The 24,766-nt window shown below is 45.0% G+C and overlaps 1 protein-coding gene and 1 non-coding gene across 2 annotated transcripts; one reads left to right on the top strand and one right to left on the bottom strand.

Moving 5' to 3' along the window:
* The first annotated feature begins 1,204 nt into the window (after positions 1 to 1,204).
* Positions 1,205 to 24,002, top strand: F11R (F11 receptor). Its single transcript, XM_052637109.1, has 10 exons — positions 1,205 to 1,343; positions 19,705 to 19,773; positions 19,924 to 20,031; positions 20,247 to 20,393; positions 20,692 to 20,894; positions 21,240 to 21,342; positions 21,480 to 21,587; positions 21,807 to 21,819; positions 22,125 to 22,173; positions 22,314 to 24,002. Exons 1-10 carry the CDS (start codon positions 1,283 to 1,285, stop codon positions 22,347 to 22,349), a joined length of 897 nt encoding a protein of 298 aa, XP_052493069.1. The 5' UTR covers positions 1,205 to 1,282; the 3' UTR covers positions 22,350 to 24,002.
* Positions 15,269 to 15,341, bottom strand: TRNAG-UCC (transfer RNA glycine (anticodon UCC)). The gene has a single exon. It is a non-coding gene; the product is annotated as a tRNA-Gly (tRNA).
* Positions 24,003 to 24,766: the final 764 nt, after the last annotated feature.

Below are 24,766 nucleotides of genomic sequence, written 5' to 3' on the forward strand. Positions count from 1 at the left end.
GGAAAATCATATGGACGGAGAAGCCTGGTAGGCCACAATCCATGGGGTCGCAAAGAGTCGGACACGACTGAAGGACTTCACTTCACTATGGACTTCTTACTTGCAGTGAGATAAAGTTCAGGAAGTTTTCCCTCGGGCAACCTGGATATACTAAGAAAAAAATAGGGACTTCCCTATTTTTTTTCCTGCAGGGGGCGTGGGTTTAATTGCTGATCTGGAAGTAAGATCCAGCCTTTCGCAGCCAAACAGTTAAAAAAAAAAAAGTATTACAATCACAATGTAAAATTGTTGTAAAATATTAGAAACTAGAAATAGTAAAGCTGTTGAGAATGGGTTTCAAATAAAAACGATGTAACAATATAAATATTAACAGTATCAACATAGCCTATAGAAAGAGGGTTTAGCAGGCATGCAATTATCCACAGTGAGAAGATAAGTACTACTGAAATGCAGACCTCTGCTGACTGATTACACATGTGTAAAGGACATACCCACAGTCACTCACAGTGATGTTTACAGAGCGTCAGTAGGTCAGTTTGTATTATCTGGGTGTGTTTGGTGATTCGATTCTGCCCTTCCCACTACTGAACTGAGCGCTTCATTCCCCTCTCTTTTCCCTTTCCTCCTCTAAGGCAGCCTTGAATCCTGCCAGTGGAGTGGACAGAGGAACACACTTTGAGGGCCTTCTCTCCCGACCCTCACATATTAATTAATACACGTGGTTTTCACTTGATAAAGGACTGGACCAAGATTTCTGCAGCTGCAACTTACATTCCGAATAAACAAAGCATTACAACGAACAAACAAAAGCAGGCCTCTCTCTCTCGCGTCTCACAGAACAACTACCTTCCCGACCACCTTCTTCAAGGTGTTCCTCTAATCTTCCGGCTCCAGTTCAGAACCTAGCCAGTCGTAAAGTCCCTACTTCAGGAACGCCGCCCAATCAGAGAGTCCTCACCTGCAGAAGGTGAGGCCTGGGTCTCCGTATGCGACAGTCTCCTAGCCCAATCAGGGGCGGATCGGGCTTGGAAAGGCTCCAATCCGCCTTACGGGGAATAGTGGGCGGGACTGCACCTGGCGACGGTGAATCACTCAGAGGAGCGGCGGCTCCCTCCACCAATCGGAAAGTGCAGAGGAGCGGCGCTGACCAATCGGGCGTGAAGGGAAGGGCCGGGCCGGGCTCAACCTGGCGTCTGGAGTTCAGTCCCCGCGCGGCTGCAGGCGAAGCTGTGTGTGTTTCTAGTGTCGCAGTGACTGCTGTCGCATCGGGATCTTGATCGTGATGGGTACAAAGGCGAAAGTCGGCGGTACAGAGTTGCTCCTCTTCACGTCGATGATCCTGTGTAAGTTCCCGGAGTTTTCGGAGTAATCTGTGCGTCTGATCAGAGGTTGGAGGGAGGCGCTCCTCACACCTCTGGCTCGCGAGAGGGAGGGGTTCTGAAATCAGTCCGCCTCACCCTCCTAGTCCTCTTTTCCACCCTAGACTCATCCCTCTTTTTTCCCTTCCCCCTTCCCCTGGTGAGTGGCCGGCTCCCCTCCCCCACACTTAGGAATAAGGATCCCCTCTTATATCCACCTGGAGGGAGCTGCCTCTTCCGCGCTTTTACCAAAAATAACGGGGAAAGCTTGGTTCCCCTTTCCTCCATTTTCACCTGCTGGTGAGTGCTGGTGGGCTCGGGGGCGCTGCCCAGCCAGGATCACGCATCTGGGAAGGGCCATCCTGCCCCTCCAACATCCGCGAACCATCCGGAATCCGTCGGGAGCCTCCTGTCCCCTGACTCTGTTGGGATGTTTTGCTCCTGAAGGGTCCTCAGAGAAAATCTAATGGAGGTCGACTGGAGTGGAAGTCCCTTTCCCTGGCTGTTGCTGAAGGGTCTTTTTAGCTTTTCCCGAATTTCTGGGTTGCATGGTTGCTCCAGGAAGTGTCCAGTTGCAAAACCTTTTTTTTTGGAAGGAAATACATAAAATTGAAATTTAAAATTTCTTAGCACAGCATTCAAGTTCCTTTCTAGCATACCTTACTTCAGGAATCCTTAGTAAATGTTGTTGACTGAGATACCATTCCCAGGGGAAGGTCCTGTTTTTTGGTTGGCTGGTTCCTTCTCAGAGCCAGAACTCTGCCCTCCCCCCTGGCCATGTTTGAGAGTTTTTGTTTCCTTTGTAAACTCCCTTTCCTGTGGAACAATGAGGCTCACTTGCTGGGGCAGGCCTCTGGTCTATAGTTGTGCTTGTGCCTGACTGAGTTTATGGTTTGTGCCTTAGTCTACCTGTGTCAGCCCCTGTACCCTTATCTGATTCTTGAGGGTCTGTGTGTGCTACTGTGAATAGTTGTGTCGGCAGGGAGTCTGTAAGAATCTCCATTTCCTCCTCAAGATCGATATTTTAGGAAATGTAGAAGAGATGAGCAATTAAGACCAATATTGCTGGTTACAAGATAATTCATTTTGCTTAGCGTGAAGGGTGCCCTTAGACAGATGAATTGACGACTCCTTTGTTTCTTGTCACAAAAACATTAACCCTTGGGATGGACTGGACCAGTAACAAGTCAGATCCTCCCTCCCCCTATTGTGCAGATCAGGAAACAGGTACAAAGAGGGGAAATGACTTGATAAGACTGACCAAAAGACCTGGGACTGGAACCAAAGTCTCCTGACTGACTTCTCCGTTTTCTACCCCTGGGCCCGTCTCAGGCAGCCTGTGACCCAGGAACCAGCATATCAAAACATCAGTTTGGGATACTGCTCCAGAGTCCACTGTGTCTCACCTGCCTTTTTCAATTTTTCTTTCTCACTAGATTCTTTCTTTTCTCACTTCTCCTTTTCATTCTACTCCTCCATTTCCCCCTTCCTTCAATTTCCATTCTTTCCCTCCCATTCTTCTCCATTTACTTCTGTCTGTATCTTAGAACTGCTGGTGACACCCATAGTCATTTTCTTGTTGGGTGTGGTGCTCAGTACTAAACACTTTGACAACCCTGTCAACCCTTGTACTCATCCCCCCACCTCCCAACCTAGAAATTTCTGAGTTAGTAACTGTATTTGTCAGACTTATAAGACTCCTAGAACTGCTTCCTTCTCCCTTTTCCTCTTTCCCCCTCATTTTCTAGAATAACCCCACAATATATTATCACGGATTGACACTGAAAGCCTTGTGATATCACCCTTCTGAGCTTGGGAATACCCTCTAGTCTGCTCAGGGAATCAATACACAGTGGTTTACAGGGAATGTGAGATGATATTGTATTAGCTTGACAGGACAGTGGATCCTGGGAAGTAACATGTCCAGGAGATGGAGGTACTGACCTTGTCACATGTAAATAGGGCTAGACCTGGGAGATGCTATTCGGTTAGCACAGTGAGAATGGAAATAACAGCCAGGCCACCCCCAACGTGCGTTCTGGCTTGACTTTCTGGCTTATTTGTGACCATAGTCTAGTAACTCAGTCTTTTCATCTGTAATACAAGAGTATTAACAGGAGTAATAATACTTGTCCTAACCTCATCCTGAGGATCAACTGGGATAATAGCTACATGACATACATGAAAGCGATTATTAGTGGCCAGCTATTACCCTCCTTTGGATTTTGTGAGGGTGAAAGAATGCTGCCCATAGTAGAGCAGGTCAGAGAAAGCAGGGAGGGACCCTGCTAGATTCCAAATGGCTAGAGTGAAAAAGTAGGGGCTTTCTTGCCTGTCTAGTCTGTCCTCTGCCCTTGGGATATTGGAAGCTTATATAGGATGCCTGCATGTCCTTGCTCCTCACGTGGACTCTGTCATCAGGGAGGGAGAGGAATAGATCAGGTAGTGGCCCACCTCCTGCCTGGGGAATCTAGTGGAGAAGAAGGCCTGAACCTGCTGGGACAGGGTTGGAGAGTAAACACTGGGAGAACTGGGCCTGGGAAAAGAAAAACTGGTGACCAAGAATACTAGCCTCCCTCCCCCTAGAGAGCCTGTGCTTAAAAAAGGTTTCCAGCTATCTCCTAGGCGGGAAGAGGCATTTCTGTTTAGCAAGATGGTGTATTTCTAGGATGACTTTTGCTGTGACCGCAGGGGAAGTGGAAACCTGGTTGGAAGCCTGGTGTTTGCATACACACCCCTTCATGAAGTGTCTGCACCGAGGCATTTCAGCAGGGAGAAACTGCTGCCCTGCGCCTGTCTGGGTCAGCCTGGGAGTCTGGCTGTTTCATATCGATATTTTGGACTCAAGCCTTTCCAGTTTTCCTATTCAGGGTTAGACTCAAACTGTAGATTGGTGAGTCACTCCTTTCCCCTCCCTCTGCGGTGGGTTCTCCCATGAAAGAATTGTTCCCTCGAAACCGGAACCTAGAGACTAGTGACGCAACAGGGTGAAACAAGGAAGTGAGTGGTAGTGGAATTCCAGTGTCTTATTAGTTTTTCTCTCCTTGCTGCAGAACACTTTCACCGTATGACATTTCTCTTCAGTTTCCTGTGATCTGGGCTTGCCTGGCGTCCAGCCTAGTTTTGGCTTGGGGTGGAGCTGCTATAATTAAAAAAACAAACAACAATGTTTGTCTGTTTAGAAGAGGTTAATACATTAACATGGTTCGAGAATCAAAATAATATTAAACGAGTGGGGTTATCACTCCCACCTGGTTCACACCTCCCCTAGTTTCCGGTGTATTTTTCCAGTGTTTTTTTATACAGATATCAGTATATATAAATATATATTGCTTTCTTTTCCCTTTCCTTACACAAAAGGGGGCACCCTCTATACATTCTATTCCATCCTATATCTTGTTTATTTCTTTTCATATTGTTGGTGTGGCCTTGGCTGTTAGAATATTCCACTCCTCTCCCCACCTCCTCCCCAAGTCCTCTGGGTTAAGCGGTATCTGTTCTGTGGATTCAGAAGAGCTGACACTCCTGCTCAAGGACAGATTTAAAAGCTACGTACATTTTATGTGAGAGATTAGGAAAAAAATTGGGCTTGTTTTTCACTTCTGTTAGCATTGAGGGGAGACCTTGGGGATCTCTAAACTCAGCCCAGCTTCCTCTCTAGAGGTTCAGGAAAGAGCTGGATGGCCACTTGTCAAATGTAACTGTGGAAGAGGTTTCAGTGTTGTCAGAGGGTTGTGAGAAGTAAAGTGAGTGGATATACACTGGGGTTTTCCAGGCATTGAAAACTCAGAGTTCATCTGCCTGGAACTCCCTGATAAGCAGGGTTTCTGTCTAAAGTCCGCCTGGTGTCATTCGTTTTACAGTGTGGGGGTCAGATGGGAGGAAGCAGCTGTTTGGCCTGAAGTCTGATGTCAGGCCCTTGGAGTGAGCCCTGGGTAGGCAGGCACAGCCTGCTGTGTAATGAGTAGGTGGGTGGGGGAGGAGAGCCGAGCTGGTAGAACTGGAAATTCTGCTGAGAGAGGGTTGGAGGGAGCAATGGAGTGAAAGCTCTCCTGTCCTACAGAGCCATCACCACTTTCTGCTGTACTCAGAGGGCTGTGTCAGTTGACCCACATCACTGAAAGTACAGCCAAGCCTGATTGTTTAGACTTAGCCCAGTCTGTCTTTGGCTCACAGAGTCTTCCTCTTGCCCACACGTTCCTTATCTGTCCCACCTCAACCCCCAGGAGTGAGTTCAGCCTCTACAGGGCGAGTGGTTGGAAGGAAAGAGCAAACCGGGGGTGGAAGCCCTGGGTCCAGGTTCTAATTGCACTATAATGTCAGATTCAATTGTTAATCCAGCAAGCATTGGTGTTTACTATGTTCTGAGCACTGCGCTGAGATTAGTGATTAAAAAATGAATAACCTCTGCTATTAAGAAACTCTGAGGGCAGTCAGGTATTTGTAACCATTAGCCAACAGCTGAGGTGAGCATGCTGTATCTGGGGGCTTTCCGAGGCTTTGGCTTATTCTGAGGCTGGTGGGTCCTATGAGGCTCATCTGCCTAGAGGGGAAGTTTGGATGAATTCTTAGAGAAAACCAGAGACTGGCTGGCTGGCTTCCTCGCTTCCCTCCTTTTCCTTCCTTCCTTTGTTTGTTTGTTTTTAAATGGATCAAAACAAACTCATTGCATGAAAACACCTTAAGGAAAATTCTAATTATTAACAGGATTGCATGGGGAAACCAAAGTTTTCTTAATAAAGCAGTATAAGGAAGTAACTTTTCTGTTGTGGGTTTGACCTATATTTATAGGGACAGGTTGGTGGGTTCTGTCAGATAGCTGGATGCCTCCACCCTCTGTGACCACCTTATTAACACAGCACTGCTTTGGTGGCAAAGCACAGCTCTAAGAACAGGGGAGGATACAAATGTATCTCGTTCTCTAAGGAACTACAGACATGTGTTTACTAAGTAGAATACAGAGCACCATGCGTCAGGGGCTGTCATGGAAGTACAGAATGTTTGGGGAACATAGAGAAAAGGTTACTTTTCAAAATGATAAATTCTTTGTTAAGAAATGATAGATATGCAGTGCAGAAAATCGGAAGACAGAGGGATATAGAGAAAATAAAGTCACATGCCATTCTGTTATCTAGAGATAACACTGATTGCTGGTTTTATTCTAATCTTTCCTCTATGATTAACACGTGGTATAGCTGACGTGTGCAAAATATATTGGAAAAAAATGAAGTGGCTGTTTGATGCCATTGACTTTTCCTTAAGCCTTGGCCCTGTGGGCAGATATTCATTTAGGTCACACCAGCTCAACAAATCCATACATACCAGTGTTTAAGCCAAGTTGTGTACTAAACTGCTTTGAGCTATGGCCAGTTTGTCAGATTAGGTAGGCATTCTAGTGGGAAAAAGGAAAACTGTGTTACAGAGCCCTTCTCATTTAGATTATTAATGACTGAATATCAGTTTTAAATGAAATGGGTGACTACCTCCATGACAGGACAGGAACAGAAATGTTCTCTGTGTTCTCTGATGGGAGTGTATTATTGCAAACCATGACCATATATGTATTTTTTTCTTCCCTTTTTTTTTTTAGCAGCAAACAATGCTTTAAATAAAATCCGTTCTATAGTATTATACTGTATGACTATCCTGTAATTTACTTAATTGTTCACTTTTTGCTGAGCATTTTTTTTTCTTTGCTGTATAACATTAAATTGTCCTTGAATATACATCTTTAAGCTTACCTTTGATTATTTTCTTAGGTTATATTCCTAGAAGTTGGAGAGAGATTGATTTTGACTGGGGAAAGGTATAATGGATTAAGGGACGCTGGCCCAGAATCTTGAAGGATGAGTGGTGTTTCCTGGCTTCTCTGCTGGAAACGCTGTAGTACAGTAGTTTTGGAGACTCAGAATCAGGCACGCCCTAAGATTCCCACCTCGTTTGCAGCTGAGTGACTGGGGCAAGTATGAAAAAGCCTCGGTCTTCTCATCTATAAAGTGGGATGATGATAACACTAATACTTGCTTTCCAGGGTTGTTTTCTTTCTCCTGGAAACATTTTTAATGAGACAATCCAATGCATGTGCTCACATTTCTTCCTGCCTTTTTTCTCTCCTTGAAATTTATCAGACTCATATACAGGATCTTGATTGTAATCTCCTGTTTCTTACCCATCTGTTACTTCATTTCACCTTTGAAGTCTTATTTCATTATCCTGTGCTTCCTGGTGTGTTCTTGTTATTCTTGATCATTCTTCCTTTGTTTTTGCCTTTGCTTTTTTGCCTCCCCTTTCTGGCTATGTTCTATTTTTCTTTACTTCTTGTGATCTGATTTTTTTTTCTTTCCTTTTTAACTCCCATTTCCCACTCTTTTTTTCTTTCACTTAAAATATTTAATACATACGTGGCCCTTACACAAAGGTAGAAAACATGGAAACATAGAAAAGTTGCCTGTATTCTCACCTCTCAGATAATATGCACTGTCAAGGATTTGGAGTCTATTCTTAGACATACCTTTATGTGTATACTAGGATTATTTTTCTGAATAAATTGATCTACCTTAACTTTTGGCTTGGCAATATGGTTAGTTTTATTTGTTTGTTTTTATTTTTACTTAGTTGTATAATTTATTGTACCCTGGAGCCAGGTTACCTGGTTAGAATCCTAGCTCTACCTCCTACTAGCTTTGAGACCTTGAGCAAATTACTTATTTCTGTGCTCCAATTAATGCATAATGTAAGGTGGGAGCAATAATAAAATTTATTTCATAGCATTGTTACAAGGGTTAAATGGAACCTGTAAAGGGCTCAGAAGAGTATCTGGTACATAGTATTCAAGAAATGTTAGCTGCTATTATCTTATTATTCATGCTGTTTTTTAATTTATTTGGTCATGCTCAGTAACATGTGTCTAGAATTTGGACATAATTAAATCTTTCAGAGGACAAACCTTGCAGAGGTCTTGTTTAGTTTTGTTGGGCTTCCCTCGTGACTCAATAGTAAAGAATCCACCTGGCAGTGCAGGAGACCCAGCTTTGACCCCTGGTCTGGGAAGATCCTACGTGCCATGGGGCAGCTAAGCCCAGGGGCCACAGTTGCTGGCCTAAGCCCTCGAGCCTGCGCTCCGCAAAGTGGCCCCTGCCCACCGAGACTAGAAAACAGCCTGTGCAGTAATGAAGACCCAGCACAGTCAAAAGTCAACAAAATTAGATATTTAGAAAAGGATGGGATAGAGGGTCCCCAGGGTCCCTTCCAAAAAAAAAATTTCTGTTGGTTTTTAAAAAAAATTATTTTACGGAGGTACATTTTGCATACATTATTTTAGTTTCAGATGTACAAAATAATAATTTAACAATTATATTTATTGAAGAATGATCACCACAGTAAATGTACATCTGTCATATATAGTTATGGAATTTTTTTTGCTTGTGATAGAATTTTTAAGATTTACTCTTTTAGCAACTTCTAAATATGCAGTACAGCATTATTCACTATAGTTACCGTGTTGTGCATCATATCCCCATGACTTAGTTATTTTGTAACTGGAAGTTAGTGCCTTTTGAGTCTCTTCACTCATTTTTGCCCCCCACCCTCTCCTTGCCTCTTTGGACTTTCTCTGATTGACTTAATTCACTTCACATAATGCCCTTAAAGTCCATCCCTGTTGTTACAAATGGCAAGATTTCATTCTTTTTAATGACTCAGTGATATTCCATTGTGTATTATGTGTGCGCTCAAGCCTCGGCTAACTCTGTTGGCCCCAGTGTGAAGGGAAAAAGGGGATGTCTGTACTAGAAGCACGTGCCGCTGAGACTCAAGACAAGGTCTGTGAGTGCGGGAGCCTAGATTCCAGCTCCGAGTTGTGTGGAGGGTAAGGGATCCTTAGCCTTTGAGTCTTTGTAGGACTGGGCAGGAATTGGGGCAGAGACTGAGAAGAAAACAACTGTCAGGAAGGTAACTTGCATCTTGTTTTCTCCTTAGATTTGTTAGTTGCTAAGTCATGTCTGATTCTTGCGACCCCATGGACTGTAGCCCATCAGTCTCCTCTGTCCATAGATTCTTAAGCAAGAACAACTGGAGTGGGTTGCTGTTTCCTACTCCAGGGGATCTTCCCAACCCAGGGGTCAAAGCTGCGCCTCTTGCTTCTCCTGCATCTCCTGCAGGCGGATTCTTCTTTGCCACCTGGGTAGAGAGAGCCCCAGATCATATGATACTTCTACATTTAACTTTTTGAAGAACACTATACTGTTTTCTATAGTGACTGTATCAATTTACAGTCCCACCAACATGAGGTTTGCATGAGGGTTCCCTTTTCTCCGTGTCTTCACCAGCATTCACTGTTTCTTGTCTTTTCTGGGGTTGGGGAGCTTGCTGGTGCAGCTTGTGGAATCTTAGTTCTTTGATCAAGAATCAAACCCATGCCCCATGCAGTGGAAGCAAAGATCTCTAACTACTGGACTACCAGTAAATCTCCTATTTCTTGTCTTTTTTGAAAATAGCCATTCTAACAAGTGTGAGGTGTTATCTCATTATGGTTTTTTATTTACATTCCCTGATAATTAATGATGTTGAGCATCTTTTCATGTACCTGTTGCCCATCTGTATGACTGTCTTCCTTGGAAAAATGTCTATGCAGATCCTCTGACAGTTTTTAAAATAGATTGGTTAAGTGTGTTTTGTTTGTTTTTTTTAACTATGGTTTGTATGAATTCTTTATACATTTTAGATATTAATCCCTTACCAGTTAAGTGAGTTGCAAATATTTTATCCCATTCTCTAGGTTTTAGCATTTTTTTAAAAACAAATTTAAATTTTATTTATTTATTTGGGCATGCTGTGTGGTATATGGGATCTTAGTTCCTGGATCAGGGATCAAACCCTTACCTCCTGTCTTAGAAGCGTGAGTCTTACGCTGCAGGCAAGACCCACCTTTTCATTTTGTTGGTGGTTTCCTTTGCTGTGCAGCATGTTGATTCTTTCTCTGTTCATGTCATCATGCACACTTGAGTCAAGGCCATAGTGACTGGAGATTCAACCAGAATGCCCATTGCTGATGTCCAATTTGAACCTTTGTGTTGGTCTGCTTGGGACACCATAACGAAATACCAAAGACTAGGTAGCTTGAACAACGCTAATTTATTTTCTCACAGTTCTGGAGCCCAGAAGTCCAGGATCACGGTGCTGGTAGGGATGGTTTCCTCTGAAACCTCCCCTTGACTTACAGTGGCCACCCTCTTGCTGCCTCTTCACCTGGTCATTCCCTCTGTGGCATGAACACTCTTAGTGTCTCTGTAGAACACCACCATTGGTTTAGGGCATGTGGATTGGATTGGCATGAACACTCTTAGTGTCTCTGTAGAACACCACCATTGGATTAGGGCATGTGCGCGTCCTAAGGGCCTCATTTTAACAATTGTATCATCCTTAAAGGGCTTGTCTCCAAATACAGTTACTTTCTGAAGTTAGGGCTTTCATATATGAATTTTGAGGGAATACAATTCAATCCTTAAACACCAGAAACCATTTTGAAGATTTGGCAGAAAGAGCAATGATCTAGCCAGGTGTCTCCTCAGATGACTTGGGCTTGGGCTTACTTGGGTTGCTCTTGTGATCATGGAAGAAATAGGTTTTTTTGTTTGTTTAACAACTGGTTATCAATATTTAGGAAAATGTTAATGTAAGCTTCTGCGATGGTGACATCAACCTTGACTTTTAGCTCCGTACTGATGGAAGAGATCTGCTTGACAATCTCAGGACTGTGCAGGTCATTGAGTTGCGTATGGATCCTCACCTGGAATCAATCTCAAATATTAAAACTTTCACCACAAGGAGTTTTCCTTGTAGCTATTCTCAGGGTTTTGGTAGGCGTCCGAACCCGTCCTTACACTTTGAGATTCTTTCCCTCTGGGCCTCTGATCAGGTCAGCGCATACCTTCTCCAAAGATTTCACTTTGCGGCTGGTGAGGGGGATTCTAATCCTGTGAATTGTCAGCTCTGGCTCCACAGGAGTCTTTCTGTATCTTCAAAAGCCGCGACTGTGGCTGTGGAGCTTCCTGCAGGCTAGTTCCTTGGCGAGACTTGGCGAGACCAGAGTCAGGGAGCAGGAGCAGGTAACTCCAGGCTCTGCTGCAGCAGCAGCTGAGTTTTCCTCAAAGAGCTGGGGGTGTTTAAATGGATTCACATCTTTTGTCCATTTCCCCACATTTTAGACCTTGCATTAGGAAACCTTCTGGCACTTCTTCCACTGTTGGCTCTGCACACTTCTCCTGCATGCGGGAAACCAGCCTCTACCATTGTGCAGGCAGATAGCTACAGCTTTAAAGCTAGTGTTTTGAGTCAAGTTTTTTTTTTTTCTTGGAGGGCGGGGTGTGTGTCTCATCCGTCAATTTGAAAAATGGTCTTATCTTAACAAGTGGATGTTATAGTGAATGATTTGCTCTGACCTGATTTGTTAAGGTTCTGTGTTGTTCAGTGTCAGTTTGTACCAATTTGTACTTAATGCTAAGTGATGAGAAAGAATGATAGATTAACATATAGTTCCTGCTCCTTTGGGAGTTTACTGCTTGATAGGGGAGACCTACAGGCACATAGATGATGTCATTATGATATGGGAAGTGCTTTGACAGTGTTCTGCATGGTGTAGTGGAAGCCTAGGAAGGAGACGGAGGAAGGATTGGGAGTGGGGTAAGTCTTTTTCCAGAAAATAATGTGGATGAATATCTGCTGGCCAGATGAAGAAAGAGGGGAAAGGGTATTGGCATAGCCGGAGTAGTATGAGCAAAAGCAGAGGTTGTGAAACTCTTCGCTGGGAATTTTAAGTAGTTTTGTATTGCTGGGGGGAAAATTGCAAGAGCAGAGAGGGTGATGAAGATGATAAACATCACCAGGTTGGGTTTTGCTAGAACTATTGCCTGGCTGAAAAATTTGGATTTTATCTTACAGGCAATGTGGAATCACTGGAAGCTTGAAGCAAGTGTGAGATCTGGACTTTCCAGAAGGCTGTATAGTGTAGCCCAGTCTCTGGAACTGGACTGCTTTGGTTTGGATCTGTAGCTCTGGGCCTCAGTTTCCCCATGTAGAAAAGAGACGATAATAACAGTATCATCCAGCTCCTAAGATTGTTGTAGGGATTAAATGGTAGTCCATGTAATGTGCTTATAGCAGTGCCTGGCATATAGTGAATGCTCAATAAATGTTAACGCTTTCTCCAGCAGTGGGGTGGAGGATGGATGTGAGTAGGCCAAGGTTAAACAAGGCAGAGAAAACAACTGAAAGACTAAATGCAATTCTCCAGGTGATGATTTTGAGTTCTGGTGCTGGAGAAGATTCTTGAGAGGCCCTTGGATTGCAAGGAGATCAAACCAGTCAATCCTAAAGGATTCAAGATTGATTAATCTTGAATATTCATTGGAAGGACTGGGGCCGAAGCTGAAGCTCCAATACTTTGCCACCTGATATAAAGAGCAGACTCACTGGAAAAGACCCCGATGCTGGGAAAGATTGAGGGCAAAAGGAGAAGGGGGCGACAGGGCGTAAGATGATTTGATGGCATTATCAACTCAATGGACATGAGTTTGAGCAAACTCCAAGAGATAGAGAGGGACAGGGAAGCCTGGCGTGCTGCCTTCAATGGAATTGCAGAGTCGGAACACAACTTAGTGACTGAACAACAAGCAACAGATGATGATGGTAGTAAAAAATGGCGGAGGGGCCAAATTTGGGGAGGTTTGGGAGATGACATTGTAGTGCTTGTTGCTTGATTGACCAGAATGAAGGAAAGATGGTGATGACTTAAAAGTGGAGTAGTTAGCAGGATCAAACATCTTACCAAGAGCACAGAAGGTAACTGTAAAAGCAAATACTGGATATTTTAATTCTAAGACTATTTTAATGTTTTAGAGATTGGGATGTGACTTACAGCCAATATAAGTCTATTGTATATATTTAATTTTCCCCCAAGAAGTTTTTACTAAATCAGTGTTTTATCTTATAATCAGGGTATCTTAAAATTAAAGAATACAATGATTGGTGCCCTTAGTAAAAGCAATTTTAATTTCAGGTTGAGAGCCAAAGATGTACTGAAGTAGGCTGAGCAGTGAACATGTATATTGGGTTGCAAACAGTATGTGTGATTACTTCTTTAAGAAGTTTGGAGAAGAAGGGAGGAAAAAATTGTAACCAGAGAGGGGTGCAAGATTAAGTGAAGGTTTTCTGTACAGGAAGGCACCAAAAAATCTATTGATACCTTTGGCTCTGTAACTTTTCTTGTTGTGAACTTAAGGGTAAGTTAAACATCACAATGGAAAAGGTGAAGCTTTCTTCTGTTCTGGTTTACCATGTTAATTATCAATAGTAGGACATTTTTATGTATGTACATTATGCCAAGTATACTCAGATGGTAACAGATCTGCAATGTGGGAGACCCAGATTTGATCCCTGGGTTGGGAAGATCCCCTGGAGAAGGGAATGGCTGCTAACTCCAGTATTCTTGTCTGGAAAATTCCATGGACAGAGAAGCCTGGCAGGCCATAGTCCACGGGGTCACAGAGAGTTGACATGACTGAGTGACTAACACGCATACTGTATGCCAAGTATAGGTCCAAGGTTAAATGCAAAAGGGAGGTTGTGATGAGGTGAGGGAAAATATAAAATAGATGAGGAGAATGGATGTGGAAATCCATTGCCTCAACTCTGCTGGTCTATACGTGGTGGTTCTAGAAAAGAGTCTGCCTTTCTAAGGCTAAGTCACGGTGATAGAGGAGAGATGGTTTGGTGGGCTGGAATATAAGCATTTTTTCAGAAGTATTTACATTTACTTATATGCCTTATTTTGAAGTCAGAAGAAGAAGTGTGTACAGAAGGACCTATGTGCAGATGATAATGATAATAAGGCATCATACCTATTGGGTGCTTCCTGTTGGTCAGACACTCTTATAAGCCCTTTATTTGTAGTAATTTGTTCAACTCTCAACAACAGCCTTTTGATGTCGAAACTGTTATTATCCCCATTTTACAAATGAGTAAACTGAGGTTCAAAATGGCTTGCCCGGGTCACACAGATTATAAGTAACAGACCTGGGATTAGAATGCAGGCAGGCTGGTTCCAGAGGCTTGTTCTGGAATGAGAAGGGTACCATGGATCGGGATGACTGGGGGTCCTGCAGTCACTAGGAAGGAAGGACCCGGTGGCTGGACTTGACTCAGGGTGCAATAGGCAGTCACAGTAGAACTCTGAGCATTGCAGTCAGGTCATGGGGAAGTCATCAGCAGTGCCTGCATCAGAGGAAGGTGGGAAGGCCATGAGGCCAAGGGCCCTGTATTTTAAATAAGAGAAGAGAAGCCTGGATTAGGTAATAGCAGTCAGATTTCATGAGAAGGGGAAGATGCCTGTTGTCCAGTATATTTGGGAATCTATGTGGTCATGCCATTCCTGAACACACTGTAGATCTGATGATCTGAGAGGACTCAATAAAGAACTTTGGCTAAAGTTAGAAGTAAGGCAGAAATAATCATCACATTCATATGCTGTGATTTATTTATTTGTCTTCTTTTAGGTGGCCTTTTATTTCAAGGGCTAGTTTTTAGCTTAATTAGAAGCTGTTCTTTATTTGGGTGGTGTCATAGGTTGGCTTCTTGGGAAGCCGACTCTGAGATGTCAATTACTGTCCTAAGACATTTATGAGGGAGTGCTCTTGGGATCCACACCTATGGAAAGGAAGCAGGATTGGGCAGAGGGAGAAGTTGAGCTGCACTGTAGTCCCAACAAGGCCTCAGCCTTCTGCACAGGGAACTTTGAAGCAGGAATAGCCCTTCATTGTTGTCCCAAGTTGGGGAGGTAGGACGATAGAGCTGGGGCTTTATATGTCCTCCCCACACCCCACTGTTTTTGGGTCACATGGCATGTGGGATCTTAGTTCCCTGACCAGGGATTGAACCTGCTTCCCCTGCATTGGAAGCACAGTGTCTTAACCACTGGACCACCAGGGAAGTCCCCAAAAGTCCCTTCTTGCTGATTCTCTCTGTTTTTGGCCACAGGACTGGCTGGATCTCAGTTCCCCAGTCATGTATTGAATCCAAGCTACAGCAGTGAAAGTCCATAATTCTAACTCCCCCTCCTCTTGATCAGGCATTGGATGCTGGTACCTTGACCCTGTTCTGCCTGGTAGAAGGCATATCCCTGGGCAAGTGTTCTTGTTACCCTCAGAGAGGGATGACAGCTGCAGGCTTTCTTCTGGCAGTAGTCCAGCAGCCAGGACGAGTCTTTCATTCCTGAAGAGAGATCTGGTTTTGAGTATCTCAGTGCACATCACAGGTAGCAAATTGTAAAATATAAGGATCTTTAAAAAAAAAAAATTCCCATCATCAAAGCAGAGAAAGTTGACTTCGGCAAAAAATCAAAACATTTCATTATCAGCATCCTTGATGAGAGCTGAATCAGAGAACTTCCATGTCTTCAGATTTCAGTTTAGTAAAGGTTATTTGCTTTAATTTCTGTGCCTGTTGTTACAATTGATTATAGGTTTGACTTTGAAATGTAGTGCCAAATAAACAGACACAAAATAATATGATTAGAAGTACTTTGGAGACAAAATGGACCTGACTTTTATTATTTTTTTTTTGGACCTGACTTTTAAAAGAATCATATTTTAGTACAGAGTTTGCCTGCATTAAGGCGTGTGTGCTCAGTCGTGTCTGACTCTGAGACCCCACGGACCGTAGCCCTCCAGGCTCCTGTCTTTACCACTGAGCTACCTGGGAAGCACTGCCTCCGTTGAGCCAGTGGCTTTTCTGAAAAGCAGCATGATGTATAAAAGTATGGTATAATAAGGGAGGAAAGCAGGGATAGGAGTAACCTGTATGCTAATCACAGCTCTGTCATTTCCTAGCTATGAAAACTGGGATCTTCCACTTAACCTTTTGGACATTCAATTTTTTCATCTATAAAATGGGAGAGAGACTACTTAGCCTGGCTAATTCAGTGTTGTTGTATCAAATTGAAATAAATTCTGTAAAAATCCTCTCTGAATATTTAAGCCAGAAAAGAAAGGAAGAAAGAGAGGGGCTTCCTTGGTGGTACAATGGATAAGAATTCTGGCAAGAGAGGGGAGGTGGATTTGACCTGTGATCTGGAAAGATCCCAGATGTGGTGGAGCAACTGAGCCCATGTGCCCCAACTGCTGAGCCTGCACTCCAGAGCCTGTGCTGCACGCCGAGAGAAAGAAGCCATGTAACCGGAACCTGTGCGGTGCACAGTGAAGGGCAGCCCCAGCTCACAGCAATTAGAAAAATCCGCATGCAGCAACAAAGACCCAGCACAACCAAATATAAATACATCTATTGTAAAAAAAGAGAAAGAAACAAGGAAAAGAACCTAGAGGATTTCAGAGAATATCTAGTTCAAACCCTTCATGTTTCAGATGAGAAAAGGGAGCCTCAGGGGTCAAGAGACTATACTCAGTAATCAGTTCAGTTCAGTCACTCAGTTGTGTCCAACTCTTTGCGACCCCATGAACCGCAGCACACCAGGCCTCCCTGTTCATTACCAACTCTCAGAGTCCACCCAAACCCATGTCCATTGAGTCGGTGATGCCATCCAATCATCTCATCCTCTGTCGTCCCCTTCTCCTGCTCTCAATCTTTCCCAGCATCAGGGTCTTTTCCAATGAGTCTGTTCTTCACATCAGGTGGCCAAAGTATTGGAGTTTCAGCTTCAGCCTCATTCCTTCCAATGAATATTCAGTACTGATTCCTTTAGGGTTGACTGGTTTGATCTCCTTGCAGTCCAAGGGATTCGTAAGAGTCTTCTCCAACACCACAGAGGCAGGTCAGGTGGTCTGGTAGTCCTATCTGTTTCAGAATTTTCCACAGTTTATTGTGATCCACACAGTCAAAGGCTTTGGCATAGTCAATAAAGCAGAAATAGATGTTTTTCTGGAACTCTTGCTTTTTCCATGATCCAGCGGATATTGGGAATTTGATCTCTGGTTCCTCTGCCTTTTCTAAAGCCAGCTTGAACATCAGGAAGTTCATGGTTCACGTACTGTTGAAGCCTGGCTTGGAGAATTTTGAGCATTACTTTACTAGTGTGTGAGATGAGTGCCATTGTGCAGTAGTTTGAACATACTTTGGCATTGCCCTTCTTTGGGATTGGGATGAAAACTTACCTTTTCCAGTCCTGTGGCTGCTGCTGAGTTTTCCAAACTTGCTGGCATGTTGAGTGAAGCACTTTCACAGCATCATCATTCAGGATTTGAAACAGCTCAACTGGAATTCCATCACCTCCACTAGCTTTGTTTGTAGTGATGTTTCCTAAGGCCTACTTGACTTCACATTCTAGGATGTCTGGCTCTAGGTGAGTGATCACACCATTGTGGTTATCTGAGTCAGGAAGATCTTTTTTGCATAGTTCTTCTTGCCACCTCTTCTTAATGTCTTCAGCTTCTGTTAGGTCCATACCATTTCTGTCCTTTATCGAGCCCATCTTTGCATGAAATTTTCCCTTGGTATCTCTAATTTTCTTGAAGAGATCTCTAGTCTTTCCCATTCTATTGTTTTCCTCTATTTCTTTGCATTGATCACTGAGGAAGGCTTTCTTATCTCTTCCTGCTATTCTTTGGAACTCTGGATTCAAATGGGTATATCTTTCCTTTTCTCCTTTGCCTTTAGCTTCTCTTCTTTTCTCAGCTATTTGTAAGGCCTCCTCAGACAACCATTTTGCCTTCTTGCATTTCTTTTTCTTGGGGCTGGTCTTGATCCCTGCCTCCTGTACAATGTCATGAACCTCCATCCATAGTTCTTCAGGCAGTCTGTCTATCAGATCTAATCTTTTGAATCTATTTGTCAATTTCACTGTATAATCATAAGGGATTTGATTTAGGTCATACCTGAATAGTCTAGTGGTTTTCCCTACTTTCTTCAATTTAAGTCTGAATTTGGCAGTAAGGAATTCATGATCTGAGCCACAGTCAGCTCCCAACCTTGTTTTTGCTGACTGTATAGAGCTTCTCCATCCTTGGCTGCAAAGAATATAATCAATCTGATTTCGATATTGACCATCTGGTAATATCCATGTGTAGAGTCCTCTCTTGTGTTGTTGGAAGAGGATGTTTGCTACAACCAGTGTGTTCTCTTGGCAAAATGCTATTAGCCTTTGCCCTGCTTCATTTTGTTCTCCAAGGCAAACTTCTCTGTTATCTCTTGATTTCCTACTTTTGCATACTCAGTTATATGAGTAATTTAATAAAGGAAAAATATGTTTGCATTGAACAGATGTGCTTGCATTTATCTAAGAAAGACAGGATTTTGACTAAAGCATCCTTCATCAGTTTGGGCTTGGAAAGCATAACTGAGAGTAACTCTGCAAGTGCAGGTTGATAACCCAGAGTCCTGTGCTGGCGCTTGTTTTGGAGTGTCGGCCCCTCCTGTGAACCTGCTGCCTCTCTCCCACCATGTTATTTAATTAGCCTATCTCTCACCTCCTCTCTCAACCCCACCAAACACACCACTTTTTCTTTCCCTTTTCCTTTGGGCAGAAGTGAAAGTGAAGTTGCTCAGTGGTGTCCGACTTTGCAGCCCTGTGGACTGTAGACCACCAGGGTCCTCTGACCATGGGATTTTCCAAGAAATAATACTGGAGTTGGTTGCCATTTCTTTTTCCAGGGGATCTTCCCAACCCAGTGATTGAGATTCTATTGAGGTGATCCGAGCCCAGTTCTGGTCCAGAACCAGCTGTGTGATCTTAGACATGTTTCTTTACTTTAGTTCCTCATGTAAAACTGGGATGATAATACTTGTCCTGCTGATCTGTCATGCTTGTTTCAAGGATCAAACGAAGTAATGTATGTGAAAACACCTTAAAAAGAGCAAAATGCCCTCAAAATGCCGAGTATTATTACCCTGTAACTGCTCCTTCCTTTCCTTCCCTCCTTTGCCTCCAGCTTTCTGGCTTCCTGCCAGGATTGTCTGACAAGTGACAACAATTATTTGCTGAGACGCTTTCTCTGAACCATGAAATGTCATTTGGGAAACTGTTCTTGGACTGGTAGGAACTAATTAGATTATTGGTAGTCACAGAGGGAAATTTTTTTTTTTTTAATGAAGGACATTGCCTTAGAAATAAATGTTTTATTTCCATTGATTAAACAATGGCCTGCTGTTTAGCAAAAAACATTTGAAGAAGATGGTGAGAGGGTGTGAAATCTGAGAGGAGTTTGGATCTCTTGAATCCCTTGGCCTTGAGATCTCAGCACGGATGGTTCCAGTTCGAGATGCTCCATCAGCTGGGACTGCTCTCCCCTCTCCATGGCATTTCTCTGTCCACTCCTGATGGACCTACCTCTCTTCTTCTCAGGCTTCCTGGCATTGGGCAGGGGTGCAGTGCAAACCTATGAACCGGTAGTCAAAGTTCCTGAGAATAACCGTGAGTTGGGAGGGGCTGTGGGGGATGGTGGGGGCTGGGGTGAGAGGGAGGCGAGCAGGGGCAGACCTTTGGGGAACATCCAACCCACGTGGTGCTTTGGGTCCGTTTACTGCTGCTGCTTCCTCCAACTCACCTGGATTCTGCCTGCAGCTGCCAAGCTGTCCTGCTCCTACTCGGGCTTCTCCTCGCCCCGTGTGGAGTGGAAGTTTACCCATGGTGATATCAGAGGTCTCGTTTGCTATAACAACAAAATCACAGGTGAGTCGCTCCATCTCCTTGCTGACGCCTACTTGTAGAGGGATTGACTGTGCTTGGATTCCAGGGGAGGGGCACACCTTGGGGCTCAAGTCTCCGGGGCCTTCCCATTGCCCTTGCTGGTGGGAAGAAGAAAGCCCCTGTGCCTTGGGTGCTACCGTCATCAGCTTCTCTCAGCTCTCCAGCTCACTCTGCCGCGGCTTCCTCTCTCCTGGCAGCTTCCTATGAGAACCGAGTTACCTTCTCGGATAGTGGCATCACCTTCCATTCTGTGACCCGGAAAGACACGGGGATGTATACTTGTATGGTCTCTGATGAGGGCGGCAACACCTATGGGGAGGTCACCGTCCAGCTCATCGTGCTCGGTACGTGCCGTAGGTCTTCTGTGTGGGTTTGCAGTCAGTTGTTTCCCTAACCCTTAACAGGCTCTGCTAAGCGTCAGAGCTCACGGATAGTGAGCATGCTCATGGCAGGTTGCCGGTGGGGCGGGGAGGAGGGTATTCAGAGTCCTGGTGCTGCCAGAGAGTGAAAAGAGCCTGGTTAGGGGGAAACTAAGGGCACAGTAAGGGTGGAAGGCTAGAGCTGATGGATGGGGGCGTCATGCTACTGTGCCTGCAGGCAGCCCTCCCACCTTTGTGACCAGTACCTTCTCTCCCTCCCCAGTGCCTCCATCGAAGCCTACAATCAATGTCCCCTCCTCTGTTACCATTGGAACCCGAGCTGTGCTGACCTGCTCAGAGAAAGATGGTTCCCCACCATCTGAATACAGGTGGTTCAAGGATGGGGTAGAGATGCCTCTGGAACCCAAGAGCAACCGTGCCTTCAGCAACTCTTCCTATACCCTGAACCTCAAGACAGGGGAGTTGGTACGGATGTGTGTGTGTGTTAGTTGCTCAGTCATGTCCGACTCTTTGCGACCCCATGAACTGCAGCCTGCCAGGCTCCTTTGTCCATGGAATTCTCCAGGCAAGAATACTGGAGTGGATTGCCATTTCCCTCTCCAGGGGATCTTCCCGACTCAGGGATCAAACCTTGGTCTCCTGCATCGCAGGCAGTGCAAGTGGGGTTGGGGTAAAAGATGTGTGTGATAGAAGCTCTGAAGGTGGGGAAAAAGCAAGCAACAAGGTAACTTTGGCATGAGGGTCAGGAGACATAAAAGAGAGGTGAGTGGCTTCTTCAAGCAGGAAGCCAATTCATTTTCTGCCCTCTAGATCTTTGATCCCGTGTCGGCCTCTGATACTGGAGATTTCACCTGTGAGGCACAGAATGGCTATCAGTCCCCCGTGAAGTCAGACACCGTGCACATGGATGCTGGTGAGTGAGGGTGTGGCTGGGGCTTGCTCTCAGACCTGGGGTGCGGATTGGGGTCTGCTTTCCGTCCTGGCTTTGGTGGTGCTGTCAGTGCCGCGAAGGCATATTCAGGCGCCTGACCTCTCATTTGTGTCCCATAGTGGAGCTCAATGTCGGGGGCATCGTGGCAGCTGTCCTCGTAACGCTCATTCTCCTGGGAGCCTTGATTTTTGGCATCTGGTTCGCCTATAACCGAGGCTACTTTGACAGTGAGTATTTGCCCTCAAAGGTGGATCCTCCCTGCTTCAGGGCCTGATTCTTGAGTGCCACCTGAGTGCCGACCTGGTACTGAGCCTTTGTGTGCTGGGTTGCCTCCCGGGAAGCATGGGTCACCCCGGGCTCAGGGCCACACACTGGGGTCCCCATCTTCCTGTGCCATGCCGTCTCCTACTCTGCTGACACTCATGGTCCCATTTCTTGTCTTTCAGGAGCAAAGAAAGGGTGAGTGAGCTGCTGTCCAGGGGCTCTCTGAGGTTGAGAACGTGTTTGTGTATGGTTTGAAGCTGAGATGTGCCCAGGGGAAGAGGTTGGACGGGGAGGCAGCCAGCCTGGTAGGGAGAACATCTGGATTCCTACCGTCGTCCACTGCAGTCCTGTGCTTGTCCTTTCTCCCTCCACCCAAACCTCCCTACCAAGAGCTCCGTGCACCCGTGAAGTTCTCAGTCCTGGCCTCTAACATTAGTGAGCGGAGGTTAAGGAGAGGGACTGAGGGGGCTGAGTGTCTCCATCTTCTGGCTTGTCTTTAGGACCTCCAGTAAGAAGGTAATTTACAGCCAGCCCAGTGCTCGAAGTGAAGTGAGTATGCCTGCCCTGGGGTGGGGAGGGCCCCCTGGCTGGAGGCGGGGATTTCCAGCCCGCGTTCACATGCATTCCGGGGATTATCTAGCAGCTAGAGAACACTGACGAGAGCTGACCTGGATGTTTGATTTCTCCAGGGGGAGTTCAGACAGACCTCGTCATTCTTGGTGTGACCCTGGTCCGGCTTCTCTCCAGTGCTTGCCTTACTCAGGTGCTACCAGACTCTGGCCCCTGATGTCTGTACTTTCACAGGATGCCTTATTTGTCTTCGAGCCCCCTCAGGGGCCCCCACTATTACCTTAGGTTGTGTTTTGTAATAATTTCAGCCATGTGCACCTTCCTGCCTCCCTTCCTTTCCCACCACTGGCTGAGTGGCCTGCAACTTGTTTAAAGCCTTCTTGTCCCAGCCCTGCAAGGGATCAGAGAGAAGTCCTGACTGATGCCTGCTAACCGCAAGTAGACCACAAGAGCAGTGGGGTACCCACTGCCGCTGCATGTGGTGGTTCTCAGATAGGAATCTGGAGCCTGGCTTCTTGCCTCCTTCCTGCTGTGCAGCTTTCTCGAGTGGAGACTAGAGCAGCTGAAATGGTTGTTTGGAAACGGTGTCGAGTCTCTGCCACCTCTGCAGGCCACTGTTTTCTGTCTTCCATGGGAAGTGCCACTGGGATCCTCCTGCACCATCCTCTTCCTGAACACAAGCAGACTGACAACTGTGTCTGCAGGGAAAACAAGACGCTGGTCTGCAGAAAACAAAGCTGGAGGGGATAGCTCAAGCTATCACACTTCTCTTGGTTGGAACAACTCGACCTGCCCTTTTAAGATATGTCTGCAGGGTTATGGAAATTTGTGTAGCAGTCAGTTCTGCTGAGCATGTGAGTGTGTGTGTTTGTGGTCTTAGCTCTCTGTTGAAATCAAGTGTTCCAGAGTCCTCTTGGGGTGGGAGGGGAGCACCTGGCTGAAGTGACGCTGTGCTCCAGGTTCCACGTGATCTGACTCACCCAGGGAAAGAAGCCCACCCTCCCACCTCTGCCAACCCAGATGTGCTAGTACACTTCCCAGAGGCTACAGGAAAAGCGCTCCAGAGCCTGAGGCAGGATTTCTCAAATCCTCCGGAGAACCACTTCTTTAGTAGTAAAGTAGTACTACTTTAATTAGAGGATAGGTGTAAGTGAGAACAGGAGTGAGTGGGGTAGACACGCCTGTCCCTGCTTTCCTCATCCCATCTGGACCCTTCTTTGCCCTTGAATCTATTTCTCCCTTTACCCAAGTAGTCTATTTATTATCTAGCAAGAGGGCAAATAAGGGATCTTCTAGGACTGATTTTGCTAATTTTGTGGAGGATACTGTGCACCGTTTCACCATATTCTGTACCCTTATCTGACAGTCCCTCCCAGAACTAAGTTTTCTTTTCATCCAGGGGTCCAGAAGGAAAAACAAAAAACAAATCATATTGTCACGCACCAATAAAAAATAAGCTTTCCAGGTGGAAATAAAATCGAATCAGGCAATAAAAGTAGAGATTGTGAAACGGTTCAGTAAGAATGAAAATTTCAACGTGTGTTTCAGTTTCCTGGTCGGGAGACAGGGTGGGTAGGAGTCAAGGGAGTAAAGGGCACAGGGAGGCAGAGGTGAATCACAGCTCTCGCGAGTCTGGAGCAAATGGTTCCTCACTCCCTAGGTCACTTGTGAGGAGTATGAGTCAGTGATTACCAGCCTTGGAATTTACATCTCCAGCTAACAACAGCCCCTTTGAGTTGGAAAACACCTCGTCTGCTTTCATTTTAGAATGTTAAAACTAATTTTTTAATAAATGTTTATTTTTCACATTGATTTTGTTTAAATCCTGAAGTTCTAGCTTTTAAGAATTGGAACTCCCAGAGTGACCTCGACATTCAATAATCTTCCCTGTAGTCTTTTATTTAAGAGATCAGGGATATCCTTCTACAGAATCTGGTGGTTAGATTTCAGTTTAACTTACCATTGGAAAAGGAAATGGCAACCCAGTCCAGTATTCTTGCTTGGAAAATCCCATGGATGGAGGAGCCTGGCAGGCTATAGTCCATGGGGTTGCAGAGAGTCAGACACGACTGAGCCACTTCATTTTCACTTTAACTTACCGTTAGACTGTACTTAATGGTAATGTGAATGAATATAATCTATATTAAAAGGAGACTTGGGGTTGGAGAACAGAGTGATTCTGTAGAGATTAGTGTTTAGACATGGACCCAACCTGATTAGAGATAAAATGATTGAACATTAAGGATGTGTTTATTGTCCCTGTGTTAATAGGATTTGCAGATCAAGGTGGGGAATGGGGAAAGTGGGAAATGGACTGGTCCATTTCTGCATGCTGGGGCATGGGACAGATCAGTAAAGGAGACGAATGAAGAGAGTACAACTTGCACTTTAAAAATCTCTAATTTTGTAACTCTTGCAATTTATTGTCCCTTTCTTGGTACTAGCTGTAAAAATCTAGTATGAAATGGAACTTTTCTAAGAAGAGGAATTTGTAATTTTTTTCTTTTTTTGGCCACACTGGAGCTTGTGGAATCTTAGTTCCCCACCCAGGGATTGAACCCTCGGCCCATGG

The sequence above is a fragment of the Budorcas taxicolor genome, chromosome 3 (genome assembly GCF_023091745.1).
Source record: "Budorcas taxicolor isolate Tak-1 chromosome 3, Takin1.1, whole genome shotgun sequence".
Lineage (NCBI taxonomy): Eukaryota > Metazoa > Chordata > Mammalia > Artiodactyla > Bovidae > Budorcas > Budorcas taxicolor.